The sequence below is a fragment of the Trichechus manatus genome, unplaced genomic scaffold (genome assembly GCF_000243295.1).
Source record: "Trichechus manatus latirostris isolate Lorelei unplaced genomic scaffold, TriManLat1.0 scaffold00122, whole genome shotgun sequence".
Taxonomy (NCBI): Eukaryota; Metazoa; Chordata; class Mammalia; order Sirenia; family Trichechidae; genus Trichechus; species Trichechus manatus.
Window position 1 is genome coordinate 5,280,132 of NW_004444058.1, and position 20,191 is coordinate 5,300,322.

At 55.8% G+C, this 20,191-nt stretch overlaps 1 protein-coding gene across 1 annotated transcript; it reads left to right on the top strand.

Moving 5' to 3' along the window:
• Positions 1–587: 587 nt before the first annotated feature.
• On the top strand, positions 588–19,523 carry JAK3 (Janus kinase 3). Its single transcript, XM_004384397.2, has 24 exons — positions 588–671; positions 3,916–4,112; positions 4,786–4,909; positions 5,251–5,362; positions 5,809–5,954; positions 6,307–6,607; positions 7,614–7,736; positions 7,837–7,994; positions 8,468–8,579; positions 8,877–9,063; positions 9,611–9,738; positions 10,304–10,435; positions 11,980–12,064; positions 13,003–13,130; positions 13,830–13,962; positions 14,045–14,196; positions 14,324–14,474; positions 14,788–14,927; positions 15,037–15,226; positions 15,596–15,720; positions 16,011–16,183; positions 16,605–16,722; positions 16,944–17,054; positions 17,976–19,523. The coding sequence occupies exons 2-24, from the start codon at positions 3,929–3,931 to the stop codon at positions 18,081–18,083; spliced, it is 3,321 nt and encodes a 1,106-aa protein (XP_004384454.1). The 5' UTR covers positions 588–671; positions 3,916–3,928; the 3' UTR covers positions 18,084–19,523.
• The last annotated feature ends 668 nt before the right edge of the window (positions 19,524–20,191 follow it).

Sequence of the window (20,191 nt, forward strand, 5' to 3'; positions counted from 1 at the left end):
TTCTCCCTCCCTCCTGCCTACCCCTTTACCAGTTACCAGGCCTTTCTTTCAAGCCACCTCTGGGTGAACTCAAACCTCCAACCTTTTGGTTAGAAGCCAAGCATGTTCACCATTTGGGTCACCCAGGGACTTTACGTCCACCCCTGGTAACCACTAATAAACTCTAGACTCTATGCATGTTCTGATCCTTCTAGAGTCTCCAAGGAGAACTTGACCTTTTTCTGGGGTAACTTCCCCTTCTCCTTCTTGGGCAAATCCAGCCCAAGGTGCAAAATTAATTCCACTGGGTGCCCAACCCATACATTCCACAGATGGGTAAACTCAGGCCTAAGAGGCTGGGGCACCACCAGGGCCCCACAGCAAGCAGGTGTGGGCCTTGCTAAGACCCCCATGTAACCTGGGCCCCTCTCTAACTGTCCAGGCTCCCCTCAGGGGTCGGTGTCTCCTGAAGCCTGTCCAAACAGGACTGCTGCTGCAGAGGCTTCTGGAACATTCTGCCCCTCCCTGGCCAAGCCCTCTTTCTTCCCCCGCCCCCGTCCCCCACACGGCCCAGACTTTCAGTAAGTGACAGCCGTTCAGGAAGCCCAGGGGCCCACACAGGAAGGAGCCGGATGGGACTTTCCTCCTGCTACTGCCCGACTCCGGAATCAACCAGGGTCGGCACTTGCCAGGTAATTGCGGCGTGCTTGGCTCTGGCCAGGCACTGGGGGTGGATGGTGGGGGCTGGGGATGGCAGTGGTGGGGGGTGCTGCAGAGACAAAGGGAGCCCCCTCCCCAGGCTTCTGGGGGCAGCTCCCAGAAACATGTGCGCTGTTTCTGCTGGGTGGTTTCTGACAATTATCAATCTGGGCAGCGGCTTTGTCCTGCGTAACTTCAGGCCCCGAATTCCCACCCCATGGGCCCTGGATAAGTCATCTAGAATATGACAGCCTCTAGGAGGCAGCTCTCAGCCCTGGACCTCCTGGACCTTGGGTCACAGTTCAGAATGACCAACAGTCCCCTTTGTCCAGTTCTGATGGGTTTTCTGGGATGCCAGACTTTGAGTGTTAAAGTAGGGGTGTCTTCTGGATCCCAATGCCACCTCTGACTTTTTGCTTTCAATATTTAAATAGTCACATTAATTTAAGATTTTTTTAAAAAATCTTTTGGAGTCCCTGGGTGACATAAATGGTTAAGCTCTCCACTACTAGCCAAAAGGTTGTTGATTCGAACCCACCCAGAGTCTCCTAGGAAGACAGGCCTAGTGATCTGCTTCTGAAAGGTTACAACCTTGAAGGCTCTATGGAGCAGTGCTACTCTGCACACATAGAGTCGGAATTGACTCAACAGCATCTGACAACAACGATCACAATGATAATGCTAAAAAGGAGGGTTTTTTTTTATGGTGCCAATTTTAAGCACAGTTTTATTTAAGACATTGCATTTTCCACTTACAATACAGTGCTAATAAAGTTGTTGCCATTAAGTCGATGCCGACTCATAATGACCCCATAGGACAGAGTAGAGCTGCCCCATAGGGTTTCTGAGGCTGTAAATCTTTATAGAAGCACACTGCCACATCTTTCTCCCACGGAGTGGCAGGTGGTTCCGAACCGGCAACCTTTCACTTAGCAGTCGAGTGCTTAACCATTGTGCCACCAGGGCTTCTGGTCCTAATAAAGTACAGTGCTATTTTCTTTTTCCTCTTCACGTATTCCATATTCAAGCATTGAGAATGTCCAGGACATAGCAGCTTAACTTTAAAACTGCCACTGTAGTTTGCTACAAATTCCGGTCCCTCAGTTTCTTACTGTGGAACAATGCTAAGCTATTCATGCTAAGGTTGGCTGCAATTTTATAACGTTGAGGGGGAGACAAAGAGGACATGCAGCGTGAGTCCACTGACGCAAAGCACAAACAGGGGTAGAACCCACTTGGTTGTTAGAATCAGGACAGTGGTCACTGCTGTGGGGTGGCAGGGGGACCTCGGGGTTTCTGGGGTTGTTTTGATTCCTGGTCTGGGTGTGGGGGACATCCCTTCTGGAGAGTTCTCCATTCCCGGGGTCGTTCTTGGCAGGTTTAGCTGGCATTTGTCCAGGGCTCACTGGGCACATGGGCAAGGACAACAGGAGTTAATGCTATTAAACAGTTGACACTTTGGGCCAGGGCTGGACTCAGCAAACCACTTCACCGGGGCTGTGAGAGTCAGCCCATCTCATAGCCAAGGAAGCTGAGGCCCGGGGTGGGGGGTCACAGGCGAGGGATATGGTGTTGTTGTTATCTGCCATCAAGTCAGCTCCGACTCCTGGCAACCCCACGTACAACAGAACAAAACATTGCCCGGTCCTGTGTCATCCCCACGATCACTGGTATGTTTGAATCCATTGCTGTGGCCACTGTATCAGTTCATCTCATTGAGTTTTCCCCTTGTTTTTGCTGACCCTCTACTTTACCAACCATGATGTCCTTTTCTATTGATTGGTCTTTCCTCACGATGCATCCAAAGTAAGCAAGTTGAAGTCTCACCATCCTCGCTTCTAAGGAGCATTCTGGTTGTTTTTCTTCTAAGACTGATTTGTTTGTTCTTCTGGCAGTCCATGGTATATTCAATATTCTTCCCCAGCACCACAAGAGAAAATCCTATGGGATATGGTGGGGCAGAGATTTGAACCTGGAGCCTGGGGTCTTCACCTGCCCCCAGCACCGGGTAAATATTCTGGGTGTTAAAACCCCACGAATGCTATCCCCTGGGGTCTCGTTGGAGCCCTGGGGATGCAATGGTTAAGTGCTCAGCTGCTAACCAAATGGTTGACTGTTCAAACCCACCAGCTGCTCCATGGGAGAAAGATGTGGCAGTCTGCTTCCGCAAAGATTACAGCCTTGAGAACCCTATGGGGCAGTTCTATTCTGTCCTATACGGTCACTATCAGTCAGAATCAACTTGACAGCAACGGGTTTGGTTTTTGGTTCTTGGGGTCTCGTTGTGGAATGTAGATTTTTATGCAGATTCTCTTTGGAGCCTCATGCTGGTCAGTTCCAATGAATCTTATCCACTTTCCCCTCTTTTCTCACTGGGCTTGAAGCCCAGCCCCTCATCCTACCTAATGGGGGCCCCAAGCTCTGAGGTCCCCCAAGGCTGACAGAGCTGGAGGTTGGGAGGTGTTGGGGCCTGACAGGGGGAAAAGGAAGATGCTTGGAGGGCTAAATGGGAGGTTAATCAACGAGACAGACAAGAGACAGAGAGACAGACACAGAGATTTTCCCCCATTGGCTGAGTCCACAGACTGGACCCTCCCCCAGACCCAGCCCCCAGGGCAGGCATCACACCAGGCCCATGAGCCTCTAGCCCCAGATGTGCTTGAGCCCCGCATCCACAGAGCGTGACAGCTGCCCTGTCCCCACACTCCCCCCCCCCCGCCCCCATGCACTCATGCATACACCAAGCCAGCAACTATCTGCTCCCTGGTTGGGCAAAGCTGTACATTTGTGATCGATTGCTCATGCCTGCCTGGGGCACAGGTTGGGCTAGGGGGAATAGATGCTGCAGGTGAATTGGTGATGTCTGCCCCAGCACTAACAAGAATACTGACTGTGAGTTTATAAAAATCTGGATGCAGAATGCCCTCCAGCCCCCAGCTCAGCCTTCATGTGTGGGTTACGGCTCCTTGCACACTCAGCTCCACCTCTCCCTCACTCTCTTTGATTCTCTCTTTGTCTATCTCCATCTCTGTCTTTCTCCCTCTTTCTATGTGTGTCTCTGTTGCTCCTTCCCTCTCCAGCCACCCACCCCCACCTTGGCTCCATCCCTACCCCCACCCTGCAGCATTTCTGCTCACCTGTTCACCCTCACCTGCAAAGAAACCCTGTCCTCTCTGCTCATGGATGGGTTGTGGTCTCCTGGCTGGCACTGAGTGGCCACCTCTCTCTATGTCCCAGGCAGGCTGCATTCATGGCACCTCCGAGCGAGGAGACGCCCCTGATCTCTCAGCGCTCCTGCAGCCTCTCGTCCTCAGAGGCTGGTGCCCTGCATGTGCTACTCCCACCTAGGGGCCCAGGGCCCCCTCAGCGACTCTCCTTCTCCTTTGGGGACCACTCTGCTGAGGAGTTGTGTGTGCGGGCTGCCAAGGCCAGCGGTGAGTGGGTTGGGCCAGAGGGAGGGCCAGGGATGGGGTGGGGAGGGCAGTGATGGGAAGCTTCAGGAGACAGATTGGAGCTGGAGTTTTGAGGGATGAGTAGGAGTTTGGTAAGGGAGGAGGAGGAGCCCTGGTAGCACAGAGGTTAAGTGTTTGGTTCCTAACTGAAAGGTCAGCAGTTCGAAACCACCAGTGGCTCCATGGGAGAAAGATGTGGCAGTCTGCTTCTGTAAAGACTGACAGCCTTGGAAACCCTGAGGCAGCTCAGCTCTGTCCTATAGGGTCACTATGAGTCAGAATCGACTCGACAGCAATAGATTTGGTTTTCATGGAGGAGGATACATAGGGTGGGCATTTGAGGCAAAAGGAATGGGATGTGCGAAGTCTCAGAGGTGTGATGGCAAGAGAGATCAACAGCTGGTCATCCCTTGAGGAAAGTGTAGAGAGGAAGGGGGTAGATGGTCTGGGGAGAAGGGCAGGGAGACTTGAAAAACAGGCTGAGTGAATGGCTTCTCTCCTGAGGGCAACAGGGAGCCCCAGAGTGTGTGTGAAAGGGGGTGGGACATGGTGGGACAGGAAGAGCCCTGTGGGACTACATGGGGATGATACTGGCAGCCAAGCAAGGGGTCAGGTGGGGCAATTCAAGAGGGAGCTGACAGGGCTGTCCCTGCAGGAATCCTGCCCGTGTACCATTCCCTCTTTGCCCTGGCCACTGAGGACCTGTCCTGCTGGTTCCCACCGAGTCACGTGTTCTCCGTGGAGGATGCAGGCACCCAAGTCCTGGTCTACAGGCTCCGGTAGGAAATGCCCCGCCCTCCCGAAGGTGTGGACTAAAATGATATACAGACCAGAAGGCTTTTGCCGAGGGCTTAGGAGATCGGAGTTCAAAACAAAAGCAATCCTACAAATTTACCATTTCCCTGTACTTCCTGGTGCCACCGGGGTGGGTGTGATCACTAAGCCCATTTCACAGATGAGGAAACTGAGGCCAGAGAGGGTAGGTCGCTTGCCTAAGGTCACACAGAAAGTCAATGGCACAACCCAGACTCCAGAAGGCCTCCACAGTCCCCACTATACCCCCACCCATGCTGAGGCCAGGGCACCGCCCCCCGCTCCAGGCCTCTCCTGCTGTCTGCAGCTTTTACTTCCCCAACTGGTTTGGGCTGGAGAAATGCCACCGCTTTGGGCTACGCAAGGACTTGGCCAGCGCCATCCTTGACCTGCCGGTCCTGGAACACCTCTTTGCACAGGTGACGGTCTGTGGGGGTTTGGCCCAGGGTTGGGGTTGGCAGGTAACATCAAGGCTTGCAGTTGGGTGGCCTCTGCTGACCCTCCCTGTGACAGCCCAGGGTTGGGGCTCAGCCCAGGGTTGAGGCTTACTTAGCCCAGGGTTGGGGATCAACCAAGGGTTGGGGGTCAGCCCTGTAATGGGAGAGAGCCCTGCGTTGAAGGTCAGCAGAGCAACACCAGGGCTCATGTTTGGATGGTCTCTTCCCCTTAGCAGCCTAGGGTTTGGGGTCAGTCCAGGGTTGGGAGTCAGCCCTGGGTTGGGGATTAGCAGGCCAACATCAGAGCTCATGACTGGGTGGCCTCAGCTGACCCTCCTGGTGGAAGCTGAGGGTTGGAGGTCAGCAGGGCCACACCAGGGCTCCTGGTTGAGCAGCCTCAGCTGACCTGCCCTGTGGTCGGTACCCAGCATCGCAGTGACCTGGTGAGCGGGCACCTCTCCCTGGGGCTTAGCCTCAAGGAGCAAGGCGAGTGCCTCAGCTTGGCTGTGCTGGACCTGACTCGGATCGCGCAGGAGCAGGCCCAGCGGCCAGAGAAGCTGCTGAAGAAAGTCAGGTGAGGGCCCAAGCACGTATGGGTTCCACTCTGGGCTTCTCCAGCGGCCCCCATGTGGATCATCACCCACAAGCCTGCACGTGTGTCTGCGTAGCCCAGGGCCCGCCCCCACCCCCCACGGAGGCGTGGGCTGGACGGAAACCCTGCCTCCTGCAGTTAAAAGCCCTGCGTGTGCCCCTGTCCATCCCGGTGGCTCCTGCCCCCACGCCTATCCCTGTGTCGCTTTGGGTCTCTGAGTTCCCCCACTGAGCTCCCCCACGGGGCCCCTCAGCTATGAGGCCTGGATTTATGAGTGTACCCTCCATCCCTGAGGGGTTGCCCCACACACACCGAGGCCACCCCTGCCCCGCAGCTACAAGGCCTGCCTGCCACCTGGCCTGCGCGACCTCATCCAGGGCCTGAGCTTCGTGACGCGAAGGCGCATCCGGAGGACGGTGCTCCTGGCCCTGCGCCGTGTGGCTGCCTGCCAAGCCGACCGGCAATCGCTCATGGCCAAGTACATCATGGACCTGGAGCGGCTGAACCCGGCCGGGACCACCGAGACCTTCCGCGTGGGCCTCCCGGGGGCCTCCGGTGGCCAGGGCCAGGACCCGCAGGGGCTGCTTCGTGTGGCGGGAGACAGCGGCATCGCCTGGAGCCCCAGAGACCACGAGGTAGGGCGTGGCGCGGGACGGGACTAACGGAGGGGCGGAGTAAACGAGAGAGTGGAATTGAGCGGAGGGAGAGTGAAAAAGGGAGGGGCCGAGCGGCAGGGGACTGATTGAATGGGCAGGGCTCAGGGAGAGAAGGGCCAACGAAGGAGGAGGGGCCTGGATGAATAGGTAGGGCGGAGTGAGGGGCGGAGCTAAGCGAGAGGGTGGGGCTGAAAAACCCACAGGGCTGAGAGCCAGGGAACAGGTTGAGAGGAGCTTTGGGGGGGCGGGGCTACGGGGGGCGGGCCAGAGAGGTGGGTACTAAGAAGGGGAGGGACTCCTGGCTGGGTTAATAGGGGTAAGATAACAGGTGTAGTGGTTAAGAGCTGGGCAGCTATGCAAAAGATTGGCAGTTTGACTCCACCAGCCGCTCCTCGGAAACCCAATGGAGCAGTTCTACTCTGTCTATAGGGTCATTAGGAGTCGGAATTGAATCTACTGCAAAGGGTTTGGTTTTTTTTTAATTTGTATATGGGGTGCAACTAAGCGGGGGAAGGGCTCAGGGAGCCTCAGAGAGGGGCAGGACTCAGAGGGGCGGGGCTTCGAAAGGAGACGGCTTCTGGAAGAAGGAGGGGCTTGGAGAGGTGGGGTTGGGAGAGGGTGCGTAACTTGGGACCGGGCAGGGGCTCAGCTGGGCATCTTTCAGTGGTCTGTGGGATTCAGAGGTGGATGTGTGATCAGAGGAGTGGGACTTGTGAGGAGGTGGAGTTTAGAGGGGAAAGGGACTCAGGGAGAGGACAGGCCGTAGGACCTGGGTCTCGGCAGGGGTGGGATTGAGAGAGAGGTGGGGAGTGAGTGGGGCGGTCTGGGAGGGATAAGGGGGATGGGAGGGTCAGGGCCACAGGGTGGGACTTATAGAAGGGGCGGGATGAAAAGGGGCGGGGCTGAAAGGGGTAGGGGCTCAGGGTGGGATGGGGTTCAGGCTTCCAAGAGAGATTGGGGGCTCAGCTCTCTCCCTCCCTACCAGACCCTCCAGCCCTTCTGCGACTTTCCCGAAATCGTTGACATAAGTATCAAGCAGGCCCCGCGCGTGGGCCCGGCCGGAGAGCACCGTCTGGTCACCGTCACCAGGACAGACAACCAGATCCTGGTGGGTGCAGGACCCCCTCCCCTCCCTCCTTCCCCTGGAGGCGAGGCCGTGGGACCGACCCCCTCTAGCCACGGTAGGCGCTGATGCGGTTCCTGCGCAGGAGGCCGAGTTCCCGGGGCTGCCCGAGGCGCTGTCCTTTGTGGCGCTTGTGGATGGCTACTTCCGGTTGACCACCGACTCGCGACACTTCTTCTGCAAGGAGGTGGCGCCCCCGCGGCTGTTGGAAGAGGCAGCCGAGCAGTGCCACGGCCCCATCACGTAAGGGCCCGGTCCCTCTCTGCTACCAGATCCACCTGGGTCCCCGTCCCAGCCACTGCGAGTCACTCCCCGTCTCAGCGCACTTGTCCTCGTCTCCCGGGCTTGCCCCAGGAGCGCTGGACAAGGAGTTAGGCTCTTGGAACTGTGCCTGGTGCATAGTTGGCGCTCAGTGAAGCTGAGGTCTCGCATTCCCTGACCCAGCGCTGCTCCCCTCTCTGACCCCTGGGTCCCAGAGCCATTTCTAGGAAAGACAGGGCACCTGGCTTCAGCTGCCCCCACTTTTTCAATACCCAGGCAGAGGCCGTGATGTTTGTCTCATTTTATAGATGAGGGAGGAGTTGTTAGCTGGGTAGCGTCCCAGAGCCCCAGACGGATCTGAATTTGAACCCAGGTCTGGCTTCCTTTCTCTGTTTCTGTCTCTTATCCTTGATCCCCCCTCCTCCCTTCTACTTCTAACTCACCTGTCCCCACAGACTGGATTTTGCCATTGACAAACTCAAGATGGGGGGCTCACTCTCTGGCTCCTACCTTCTCCGCCGCAGCCCCCAGGACTTTGACAGCTTCCTCCTTACGGTCTGCATCCAGGTTGGTCCCTCTGGTCTCCCTCCCCAACCCTGGGAGGGTGCTTGGCTCAGAGTGGGGGTCTACCCTCTAGAGGCCAGGAGGACAGGCAGGGCTTCCTGGGGGAGGTAACCTTTGAGTTGAGACCTGAAAGATGGGTCTGTAATTCCCTAGTGAAGAAGGGGAGGGAACAGCATTCTCAGTGGAGGGAACAGCATATGCAAAGGCCTGGAGACTGGAATGAGCTCATGATACTTGAGGAGGAGGGAGTCAGGGGGAGGGTGATGGTCACTCTCACTCAGGGACCACTCCCCTCTGCAGACCCCTCTTGGTCCCGATTACAAGGGCTGCCTCATCCGGCGAGACCCCACTGGAACCTTCTCCCTCGCTGGCCTCGGTCGGCCCCACAGCAGCCTTCAAGAGCTCCTGGCAGCCTATAGGGATGGTGGGCTGCATGTGGATGGGGTCGCGCTGAACCTTACCTCCTGCTGCCCCCCCAGATCCAAAGGTGAGCCCACTTTCTTCCCAGAGGTGAGAGATCTGGGGCCCTGACTTTCTGTGTTTGTCACAACTGTGTGTAGCAAGTGGCAGAAACTGCAGGTCAAGGTAGTTTAGGCGGAAAAGAAAAAGGTGATTTATTGGCACATGGGATTGAGGGCTTCCTTCAGGCACAGTTGGATCCAGGTGCAGCTGGATCCTAGCGATGTTACCAGAGTTTAGTCTCTCTCCATCTCTTGCCTCTTCTGGGTGAATTTCACACTTGAACTCCTCGGATAGGATAACTCTGAGATGTGAGCTGTCCAAAGTTTCCGAGAAATGAGTCCTGGTTGTCGCAGAGTCCTCTGCTTATTGTTGCTGCCTGTGGGGCTCCTTCCCTCCCTGTCTCACTTCCCCAGCCCCCACCAGGGTTTCTAGGGTCATCTTCCAAATAAATCATGTGCCCCTGAGTCCTTGGCTCAGAGTTAACTTCTGGGAGGGACCCCTGAATTAATACAGGCAGTAAACTTTGGGGATCTTTCACCTCTGACCTCTGGACCCCCCGCCCATTCCCAAAGAAAAGTCCAACCTGATTGTGGTCCGAGGAGGCTGCAGCCCGCCCACGTCGTCCCCCATTCAGCCCCAATCCCAGTGCCAGCTGAGCCAGATGACGTTTCACAAGATCCCCTCTGACAGCCTGGAGTGGGTAAGTGGTCCTGGGAAGTAGGGGTGGGGGGTACGACCTCATAGTCTGGGGTCCCAAGCAGTGGTGTCACTAGGGTTGGTGTCACCCAGTGCGGTAACTCATAGTGTCACCCCTCCGCTCCCATAGCGCATTAGAAGGTTCAAAAAGTAAATTAGCATAGAGTTTTAGCCTTGTAGGTATATTGATACATGTAAGCTGGGCTTACAAAAAATGTTTTTGTTGTTATAACTAACTACAGGGATATTTTTATAAATAATAATAAATTTCTGCTGAAACACTGCACAAAAATTTTATAGACAGTCATTTGGTGTCACCCCCTTTGACAGTGTCACCCAGTGTGGTCTATACTCTCTGCACCCCCCTAGTGATGCCACTGGTCCCAAGACCCAGGTCTGCACCCATCTCTGCTGTGTGGCCTCAGGCACATGAAGTAACCTGTCTATGCCTCAGTTTCTCCATCTGTAAAATAAGACCAGTGCCTGTGCTTTGCTCAGGTCAGGGGCTGTGGGCTGGGAACCCGTGGGAACCCTCTCACGGGCCCCTCCTGTTGCCATTCTCCTTCCAGCATGAGAACTTGGGCCATGGGTCCTTCACCAAGATTTACCGGGGTGGTCGCCGTGAGGCTGTGGATGGGGAGATCTGGGAGACCGAGGTGCTGCTCAAGGTTATGGATGCCAAGCACAAGAACTGCATGGAGGTGAGGGAGAGGGACAGGGCAAGCCTTTGGGGCCACAGCTGGGGGCTCAGAGAAGCTTAAAAACACAGGCCCTTAAAACAACAGAAGTGTAGCCAGGTTATCTCCAAACCAGGCAATATGGAAGAGTCGTGGATTTTAGAAGCAGACAGAGAGAGTGCACCAGGAAGCGGAAACAACCAGAACAAAGGCCTGGGGGCAGGACTAAGCCTGACAAGTTTAAGGAACAGCAAGGAGGCCCAGTGGGCTGGAAAGGAGCTATGGAGGGAAAGGAGCGGGGAGACGTGGGGAGACATCTGCAGGGTCTGGACCCTGAATTTCCCACTTCTGTGTGAGAGACTCAAGGTAGACTATAGGGGTGTTGTACACTAAGGATGCATGCTCTATTTAAAATAAAATCAAGAGAGATTTATTGAAAGGAAAGACAATTGGAGCTTGGCAGGCCCCTGCATCTCACAAAGTGAAATTCAGCACACCCCACTGTGCTAGAGTCTCATAGTCATATTTATACTGTAAAACCAGGGACTTTAAGGGGCAATATTCTGATTGGTGCTTGGTGAGGTAAGATAGTTGAAGGTGGGATATCTAGAAGTGAAGATATCATCTTTGTGATTTGTTTAAAGATTACATGTGGGTTTAGTTGATAAACTGGGTACTACGTGGTTTCTCTGGGAACATGCTGACAACCTTCTTTTTTAACTTGGTTACAAAGACAAATATTTTCTTAGACACATTAACTTGGTTACAAAGACAAATATTATAAAGAATAGAAATCTTGCTAAGATAATTGCAAGATCAGTGAGCCATGACTATAAGATCTTGAGAGTCTTAGAAACAGGACGTGTTCGTTAATCTTCTACTGTTTTCTGAAAGAACAAGTTTCAAGTGTCTCAGGGAGCCTGATCACCTAAATATAATACAGTTCTGTAAACAAGCTGCTTCTAAAGGTTAGCTACAGTTTAAGGCATAACTATAAGCTTAAAAAATATATATGTATATATATGAGAAAGAGTGGCGCAGTCTTCAAAATGAAGGTTAAGTTCAGGACCGAAAGCGGCCATCTTTTAATTATGTCAAACGCCTTAAATAGTTTAATTTTCGGGTGCTAAGACAAAAGCAGAAGTCACAAAACGGAGTTGGGTCCATAACCTGAACCAACCATTTCAGATATGCCAGACAACTCAATTTTAAAAGCCCCTACACGGGAAGAGAGAGCTCTGGTGGCACAGTGGTTAAGAGCTCCGCTGCTAACCAAAAGGTCGGCAGTTCGAATCCACCAGCTGCTCCTTGGAACCCTATGGGGCAGTTCTACTCTGTCCTGTAGGGTTGCTAGGAGTCAGAATCGACTCAACGGCAACGGGTTACACAGGGGAACTTACATCCCTCAACAGAAGATCATGAGACAGTGTTGTGGGCACAAATGATGGGCCCCAGGGGCCAAAGGAAGCTGTGGCCGGGTTCTTTCCTGAGGCAGGTTTGTAAGCAGCCAAGTCTGGGGTCCTGGGCTGAGGGAACCATGCATCTTCTCTCTCCCTCCCTCCCCCCAGTCATTTCTGGAAGCAGCGAGCTTGATGAGCCAGGTGTCATATCAGCATCTCGTGTTGCTCCATGGCGTGTGCATGGCTGGAGACAGTGAGAGACCGCCCTACCCCCACCTCCTGGCCCCACCAAAGCCCAGGGCTTCTCCTCCCGCACTCCCCCACTGAACCCATACAGGCAGCACCATCCATACACTGAGCCTTCCCTGGATGGAGCCCCTGGCCACCAGCGAATGTCACCCTGTACTCATTCCTCCTTGGGCAGCAGCTCCAGCTCCCACTCATACCCACCCCCCGAGCTGTCTCATCATCAGTTCAGTTCAGCTGCTATTTAGCAAGAGCCTAGGATGTGCCAGGAATTGGGGAGAAGACAAACCGAGGGGAGTAGTAGAGAGAGCTGGGGCCTTGAAGATTGAGTAGGAGTTCACCAAGAGGAGAAAGGAAGGAGGGCATATGAGCGTAGAATGTGATAGACTGGGGGTGTGTGATAAATAATCAGTGCATGATGGGGGCAGCTCGGGGAATTGCCAGAGGTCAGAAGAAGCCTCTGACTCATCGTCAAGTTTGGCACAGCTTCTGGGTGTGCCAGGTAGGCGGTCAGGTCAGCATAGGGACTGGACTACAGAGGACCAAACAGGGTGCCGGGAGTCTAGGGAGGATGCTGGGGCATGGTCTGAGCAGTACCAAGTGGGCGTTGAAGGATGCGTAGGAGTTGGTTAGGTGGTAGTGGGGTTGTAAGTGGGAAGGCAAGAACAAGTAGGATTTAGGAAAAGGGAGTGTTCTGGGCATAGGGTCCAGCCCACGAAAATGACTGGAAGTAAGGTAGAGAGAGAGCTCCGCACCTTGCAGGCATTTCAGGCAAATATTTTAGAGAGATGGAAGGCAGCAAGGGGGATAGGGATTAGGATGGAGATGCTAGTGGGAAAAATCAGAGCTGAAGTTCAAGAGACTCCCGAGCTTGGGGTCGGGACAGAGTGTGCTGAACACAAGTCCAGTCTAGCCTTCCACCCCCATCCTCCCTGCCGCCACCAGGCATCATGGTGCAGGAGTTTGTCCACCTGGGGGCGCTAGACACATACCTGCGAAAGCGTGGCCACCTGGTGCCAGCCAGCTGGAAGCTGCAAGTGGTCAAGCAGCTTGCCTATGCTCTCAACTACCTGGTGAGTGTCCATTCACAGAGAAGCCTTCCTCTGGGTGGAGGGGGCATTATGGGTGTGCTCTGAAGTACAGATAGGAGTTTGGTAAGGATGCCAGAAGGCATTTTAGGCTGAGGGAACAGCATGTGTACAGGCTGAAAGGTGTGAGAGCACAAGAAGGGAACAGCTGGTCATCCATGGAGCCTAAAGCTGGGGGGAGTAGTAGAGGGGATATTGGAGCTGGGGCCTTGAAAACTGAGTAGGAGATCACCAAGAGGAGAAAGGAAGGAGTGCATGTCAGGCTGAGGGAACAGCCTGGGCAAATACCTGCCAGCTAGAAGATGTGTTTCATGTTCTGGGACCCATCAGGCAGTTCATTTGGCAAGAGACCAGAGCAGGGGGTGTGGGAGAGAGAGAAGCTCATGGAAAGAGTGGGCAAGGTCTGAATCTGAATGCCCTTAAATGCCAAGCTGAGGAGCTTTGACTTTGTCCTGAAGGCAGTGGGGAGCCACAGGGGGTTGTTTGAGAAGGGAAGGGGCACAATCAGGTCAGCATTGGCGCTGGACTACAGGGGGCCAGACAGCATGCCGAGAGTCTAGGGAGGATGCTGGAGCATGGTCTGAGCAGTACCAGGTGGGCTTTGAAGGATGTATAGGAGTTTGCCAGGCAGAATATTCATTCATCAAACCCTCCATGGCACTCTCCTATGTCCAATCCACTTAGGAGGACAAAGGCCTCCCCCATGGCAATGTCTCAGCACGGAAGGTGCTCCTGGCTCGAGAGGGAGCTGATGGAAACCCGCCCTTCATCAAGCTGAGTGACCCTGGGGTCAGCCCCACAGTGCTAAGTCTGGAGAGTAAGTGCCAGGGGGCAGCAAACAGAGGGCAGGGCCTGGTGGGGTGAGGAGGTGGAGCCCTGACCATCCCCTCCACCCCCAGTGCTCACCGACAGGATCCCCTGGGTGGCCCCCGAGTGTCTCCAGGATGCCCGGACGCTCGGCTTGGAGGCCGACAAGTGGGGCTTTGGTGCCACGGTCTGGGAGGTGTTCAATGGGGTCCCCATGCCCATCAGCGCCCTGGATCCTGCCAAGGTCAGAGCCCCCCACCCGGCATTAGCCCTGAGAGCCCCCATTTGACAGAAGGGTAAACTGAGGTCCTGCTTGGGCAGGTTGGGTGGGTCTGGCACCAGGTGTGACCAGCCTCACCTCCTGTCCCCAGAAACTCCAGTTCTACCAGGACCGGCAGCAGCTGCCAGTCCCGAAGTGGACAGAGCTGGCCCTGCTGATCCAGCAGTGCATGGCCTATGAGCCCAGACACAGGCCCTCCTTCCGCGCTGTCATCCGAGACCTCAACAGCCTAATCACTTCAGGTGCCCACAGGGTGGGCAGGGTGGGCGAGGCCAGCAAGGGCACCCATCAGCCTGACCTTAGTCTTGTGACTATGACTCACTGCAGTGGAGGCTGGCAAATGGAGTCTCGCTGTGTTTCTCCAGCTCCACAGGCATGGACAGTTGCACAGGATGTGCACTGCACAAGCGGGTTGCACAAAGGTGCTTTTGGCTTGCAGTGGCCCTGTCATAATGAACAGAGAGGGTGAGAGTGCAGATGGAAGTCACACAGAAGGTCAGGTCAGGAACGGGATCTGGGCAGGATGCGTAGCTTACCTCCTGCCGGTGCCCCCAGATTATGAGCTCCTCTCAGACCCCACACCCGGTGCCCTGGCACCCCGTGATGGCCTGTGGAATGGCACCCAGCTGTACGCCTGCCAGGACCCCACGATCTTTGAGGAGAGGCACCTCAAGTACATCTCGCAGTTGGGCAAGGTGAGGTGGGCCGGGAAGGGTGGGCGGGGCCTTCTGGGGTGGGTGAGACCTCTCCGGGTGAGCCGGGCAGGGCCCCTAGCATGCGGACACCAGCTGAGTCTTCTCCCAGGGAAACTTTGGCAGCGTTGAGCTGTGCCGCTATGACCCCCTGGGCGACAACACGGGCGCCCTGGTGGCCGTGAAGCAGCTGCAGCACAGCGGGCCAGACCAGCAGAGGGACTTCCAGCGGGAGATCCAGATCCTCAAAGCCCTCCACAGCGACTTCATCGTCAAGTACCGCGGTGTCAGCTATGGCCCCGGTGAGCCACGTCCCGGATGGGCAAACTGAGGCCCAAGGGCACCCTTCCAATTCTACATCCTTAGTGGAGTGGGAACACCATCAGGGTAGCCAGTTCGAATCCCGGCTCCACCCCTTACTAGCTTGGGCAGACTATTTAACCTCTCTGAGCCTCAGTTTCCCCACTTGATAAACAGGTCCTCATGAGGTTTAAATGAATCAGTGTATGTTGTTGAAGGTGCTCAAGAGATATTAGCCATAAATGTCATTGTCGCCATCACCATTTAACAGCAACACTGAGGCTGGGTGGGTACCCCGGTCCCACTGTGAGGGAGAGGATGGAGGGGCAGGAGACAAGGATGGGCCCTGCGGTGACCCTGTCCCGCCCCAGGCCGCCAGAGCCTGCGCCTAGTCATGGAGTACCTGCCCAGCGGCTGCCTGCGCGACTATCTGCAGAGGTACCGCACCCGCCTAGACTCCAGCCGCCTGCTCCTGTATGCCTCGCAGATTTGCAAGGTGCGGTGAGAGAGGGGTGCCCAGGACCTGTGGGGGATCAGCCGGCTTGGCCTGAGTAGGGGTCTGCGTGACATGTAGTTAAGGTTGAGGGTGGAAATTTGGGGTTCAGGTCGTGTTTGGGGGTTCCAGCTGGAATTAGGGCTCGGGAGCAGGATGGGAGCTGATGGGTCAGGGCTGGAGTCTGGGTTGGGGTCTGGGTGGGGGTTGGGGTCGGATTCCAGGTCAGGCTCGGGTCCGCGCCAGGTCATTCTGGGGTGCATCCCCCCTGTTCCCCACCCTGGCGCCCTCAGGGCATGGAGTACCTGGGGTCTCGCCGCTGCGTGCACCGCGACCTGGCGGCCCGAAACATCCTAGTGGAGAGCGAGGCGCATGTCAAGATCGCCGACTTCGGCCTTGCGAAGCTGCTGCCGCTGGACAAAGAATACTACGTGGTCCGCGAGCCCGGCCAGAGCCCCATCTTCTGGTGGGGACCCTACCCGGACACGGTCCGCCTCTGCGTTGCCCTGGTCTCGCCCCTCCTTCCCAAGCCCCACCCCTCAACCCTGATTTCGCCCCCCCCACTCCTCCCGTCCACAGCCCTGTCCCCGCCCCTCCTACGCATCGCTCTGGCTCCGCCCCTCAGCCTTGTCCCCGCCTCCTCACCACGCCAGCCCTGGCCCCGACCCCACAGTCCTAGTTCCGCGTAACCAGCGTTCCTTCCTCCCCAATCCTGGAACCGCCCCCTCCTCTCCCACAGAACTGGAGAATCTCCCCATCCCGCAGCCAAGGAAACTGAGACCCCTGGGGCGGGGAATGACCTCACTGACCAGCTCCCCCAGGCCAAGGCTGCCCCCTTTCCGTTCTCTGCCCTGCCCTTGCATGCTGAGGCCTCTCTGTCCCCTCAGGTACGCCCCAGAGTCCCTCTCGGACAACGTCTTCTCCCGCCAATCTGACGTCTGGAGCTTTGGGGTTGTCCTGTACGAGCTCTTCACCTACAGCGACCGGAGCTGCAGTCCCTCGGCCGTGAGTGGCTCCTGGCCGCCCTCCTCCCCCCGGCCCCTCCTGCTAATCACCCGTCTGCCCCTAGCGTCCCTCTGCTCAGGGTCACCCGTGTCCCAGCATTGTAGGCCCCAGTGGGGAAGAACCCCTTCACAATGGCTGACCTCCCCCCAACCACTAGCAGCCCCCTCCCCCTCAATCACAGACGACACCTCCCCCATCGTGGGTGCTCCTCCTTCCTCCAGGAGTTCCTACGGATGATGGGGTGTGAGCGAGAAGCCCCAGTCCTCTTCTGCCTACTGGAGCTGCTCGCCGAGGGCCAGAGGCTGCCGGCGCCTGCCGGCTGCCCAGCTGAGGTGAGCACAGCAGGGCCTGCATCAGTTTCCCGGATTGGCTCAGGGGTCTCCGGCAAGCAAGCTGGCCCCTTGGGCTTCTCCCCTCTCTGTCTCTTGGGCGTGAGGCAGAAGGCGATTCTGGCCTCCACTTTGCTGCTGGCTCACTGGACAGCAAGTCTCAAACACTTTCAGAGCCTCAGTTTACCCATCTCCAAAATGGAAATGGCAACACCTTATTGGTGCAGGACGATCAGAGCAGCTAACACCTGTCATCAAGTGCTCAACTCTGAGTTGGCACACAGTCAGTGCTCAATAAATGGTGGTGACCAATGGTATACACTCACAACTTGGATGGAAGTGTCTCACATGTGGTTGGTCATTCCTAAATGAATTCATCCAGTCTAGAAACATTTACCGAGCACCAGCTGTGTACCAGGCTCTGTGCTGGGTGCCAGGGACCCAGCAGGGGCCAGAACAGATACTACCTCGTCCTCCTGGTAACCAGCAAACAACAGGAGCTCGAAAGAACTTGCCAGTGACAATAAGTGCCTTGAAGGGGGTGAACAGGGGGAAGTGACAGGAAGGGGGCTTCTCAGAGGGGATAACACCTGAGGTGAGACCTGAAGGAGAAGGAGAGAGCTGGGAGAGGGCATTCCCAGCGGCGGGGACAGCAGGTGCAAAGGCCCTGGGATGGGAACATGTTTGGTATATTTAAGTAACAGAGAGACAGAGGCGTGTCTGCAGTGTTACCAGTGAAAAGGGGATTGAGGGAGATGATGTTGGGAGGGCAGCAGAGAGGGTTGGGATTTTGTTCCAAGAGCCATAGGGACCCATGGGAGAGTTTCTAGCAGGGGAGGGATGGGGTCTCATTTATGTTTTAAAACTGCAGATGGGACTTGCCTTCCTACTGCTTGCATGTGACCCCTTTGCCTCCCCCTCTAGGTTCATGAGCTCATGAAGCTGTGCTGGGCCCCTAGCCCACAGGACCGGCCACCCTTCAGCACCCTGGGCCCCCAGCTGGACTTGCTGTGGAGTGCAAGCAGGGGGTAGTGGCCAGGGGCATGAGATCTCGGCTTCCTGGCTTATCCCAAGGGCGAACCCCATGCCCTGTTCTTTTTAGATCTCCTGCACACAGATCTCTGGGGTCCAGTTTCCATGCCTGGCTTTGTGACTTCAGGCAGGGAGCCACCCTCTCTGGGCTTTAAAGGCTTCATGAGCAGCCCCTGCTTCACAGAGACCCCCATGGAGCAAACAGCATTGCATTTCGGAGGTGCCCCTGGCTTGAGGAGCAACGGGGGCCTTATGAGCTTTGGAACTTGTAAAGATTCAGGACGGATCCTTGGTGGGGCCCCCTGAGCCCACTCAGCACAGAAGCAATGATCCAAATTTAAGACTCTCCTGTCTTTCAGTCCCTCACAACCTGGCTCTGAGTTTCCAGTCTCATTTCTAATGGGGACATTAATGTAGCTTTAAATATGTGATTCCAGGCTTCTGCTCCCCCATCTAATTTGCTGGAGGAAGCCAAGAAGAGCACCTGCCTCAGCTGGAAATTTGCTTTTTCGGGCGGCCTGTATGTCTGTCTGGGTTGGTGTTAAGGGGGCTAGGAGGCTGGGGTTCAGATGTGTTGCTGACTGTACCTGAGGGACCCAGGCTTCAGCTCTCCCACCTATGCAGCCCTTTTTGTCCCGACCCTCAGGGTCACATGGAAGGCTGGTGGGAGCTTTCCAGGCAGTCAAGGGAGGGAAAGGCTTATCTAGCAGAGGGAACAGCATGATGAGGGTGAGCACTCAGAGTACAGAGGTTAAGCACTCAGGTGATAGAGCCCACTGTTCTGCCACTCATGCACTGTGCAACTGTAGGGAAGTTGCTTCCCCTCTCTGAGCCTCAGTTCTACCTCCTGTAAAATGGGCAGAATGACGTGCTGGGCCCCTGGCTGTGCAGAACCCACCACCTGAGGCTTTTGAGGTTTCTTGTGCAGAGCCAGTCCTCGGACCAGGTTAAGTCTCCACTGCTCCTCCTCACCTGCCTGCAAGGACTTTCTGCCACTTTGGTCTCCCCAGAAAACCCTTGTTCATCCTTCCAAACCCCAGCGATCACCTCCGTGCAGCCTTCCTTGGTCCCTTAAATTCCTCCAGCCCAGCCCTGATACTAGCTCTGGAGGTGTTTGTGTCCAGCTCTTTCTCCCCCAACCTGGGGGCTCCTTGAGGGCAGGGTGGGCACAGAGGGGGTGCAGGGAGTGTTTGTTGAATGAATAAAGGAGTTCAATGGAAAAGACGGTTTGTTGGACCTGGAGGGTGTGTGAGCTGGGAAGCGTCGTGGTTAGGCCTTCGGGTTTAGAGACTTCTCTGGGGCTGCCATGAGAGCCTCTGGGCGGACTGATGGAGGAGGCTCCTGGGAACAGCTGGGCAGGGCATGGCTTGGACCCTGAGGACAGACTCCCCTCCCAGTCCCAGCTGCTGGCCTTGGCTCAGTCCTGGGGGAGCTGATTAAAAGCCCTTGGTGGGTGCAGGGAACGGGCTGCTCTGGCGGGTCAGAGGGCAAGGTCTGGGGTGGGGGTGAGGCTGTGGGGAGGGGACCAACATCAGCAGGGACTAGGCCAGGCCCCCCTCAGCCATGTCCACCCCAGGACTGCTGGCAGCTGGAAAGATATGGAAAGTAACAAGGATGGGAAGAGAGAAAGAAAGACAGACCTAAAGAGCAAAGAGAGGGAGAGAGAAGAGGGATGGGAGACAGAAAGACAGATGAGAGAGAGAGACCCAGAGACAGAGAGGTAGAGACCCCGAGAGAGAGTGAGAAATTGAGAGAAAGAGAGACTCAGAGAGCATATGGAAAGAAAGAGATAGTGAGACAGACTCAGAGAGAGAAGTGGAGGTAGAGAGGGAGAAAGAAAAACTGAGAGATGGAGAGAGAGAGAAATAGAGATGAGAGAGAGAGATGGAGAGAGGCAGAGACGAGAGAGAGAGAAAGAAAGAGAGAGAGGCATCCAGAGAGAGAGAGAAAGGGGGAGGGATGGAGCCATAGAGAGAGACAGACACAGATCTCTGTGGAAAGGCCAACTGATTTGGTGGAAGGGTCCTGCCTTCAGTTGACTCTCCTTCTCTCTCCCAGCCTCGGTTTCCCTGTTTGGTAAAACATGGTCATAAGGCCCCCTGGGCCCA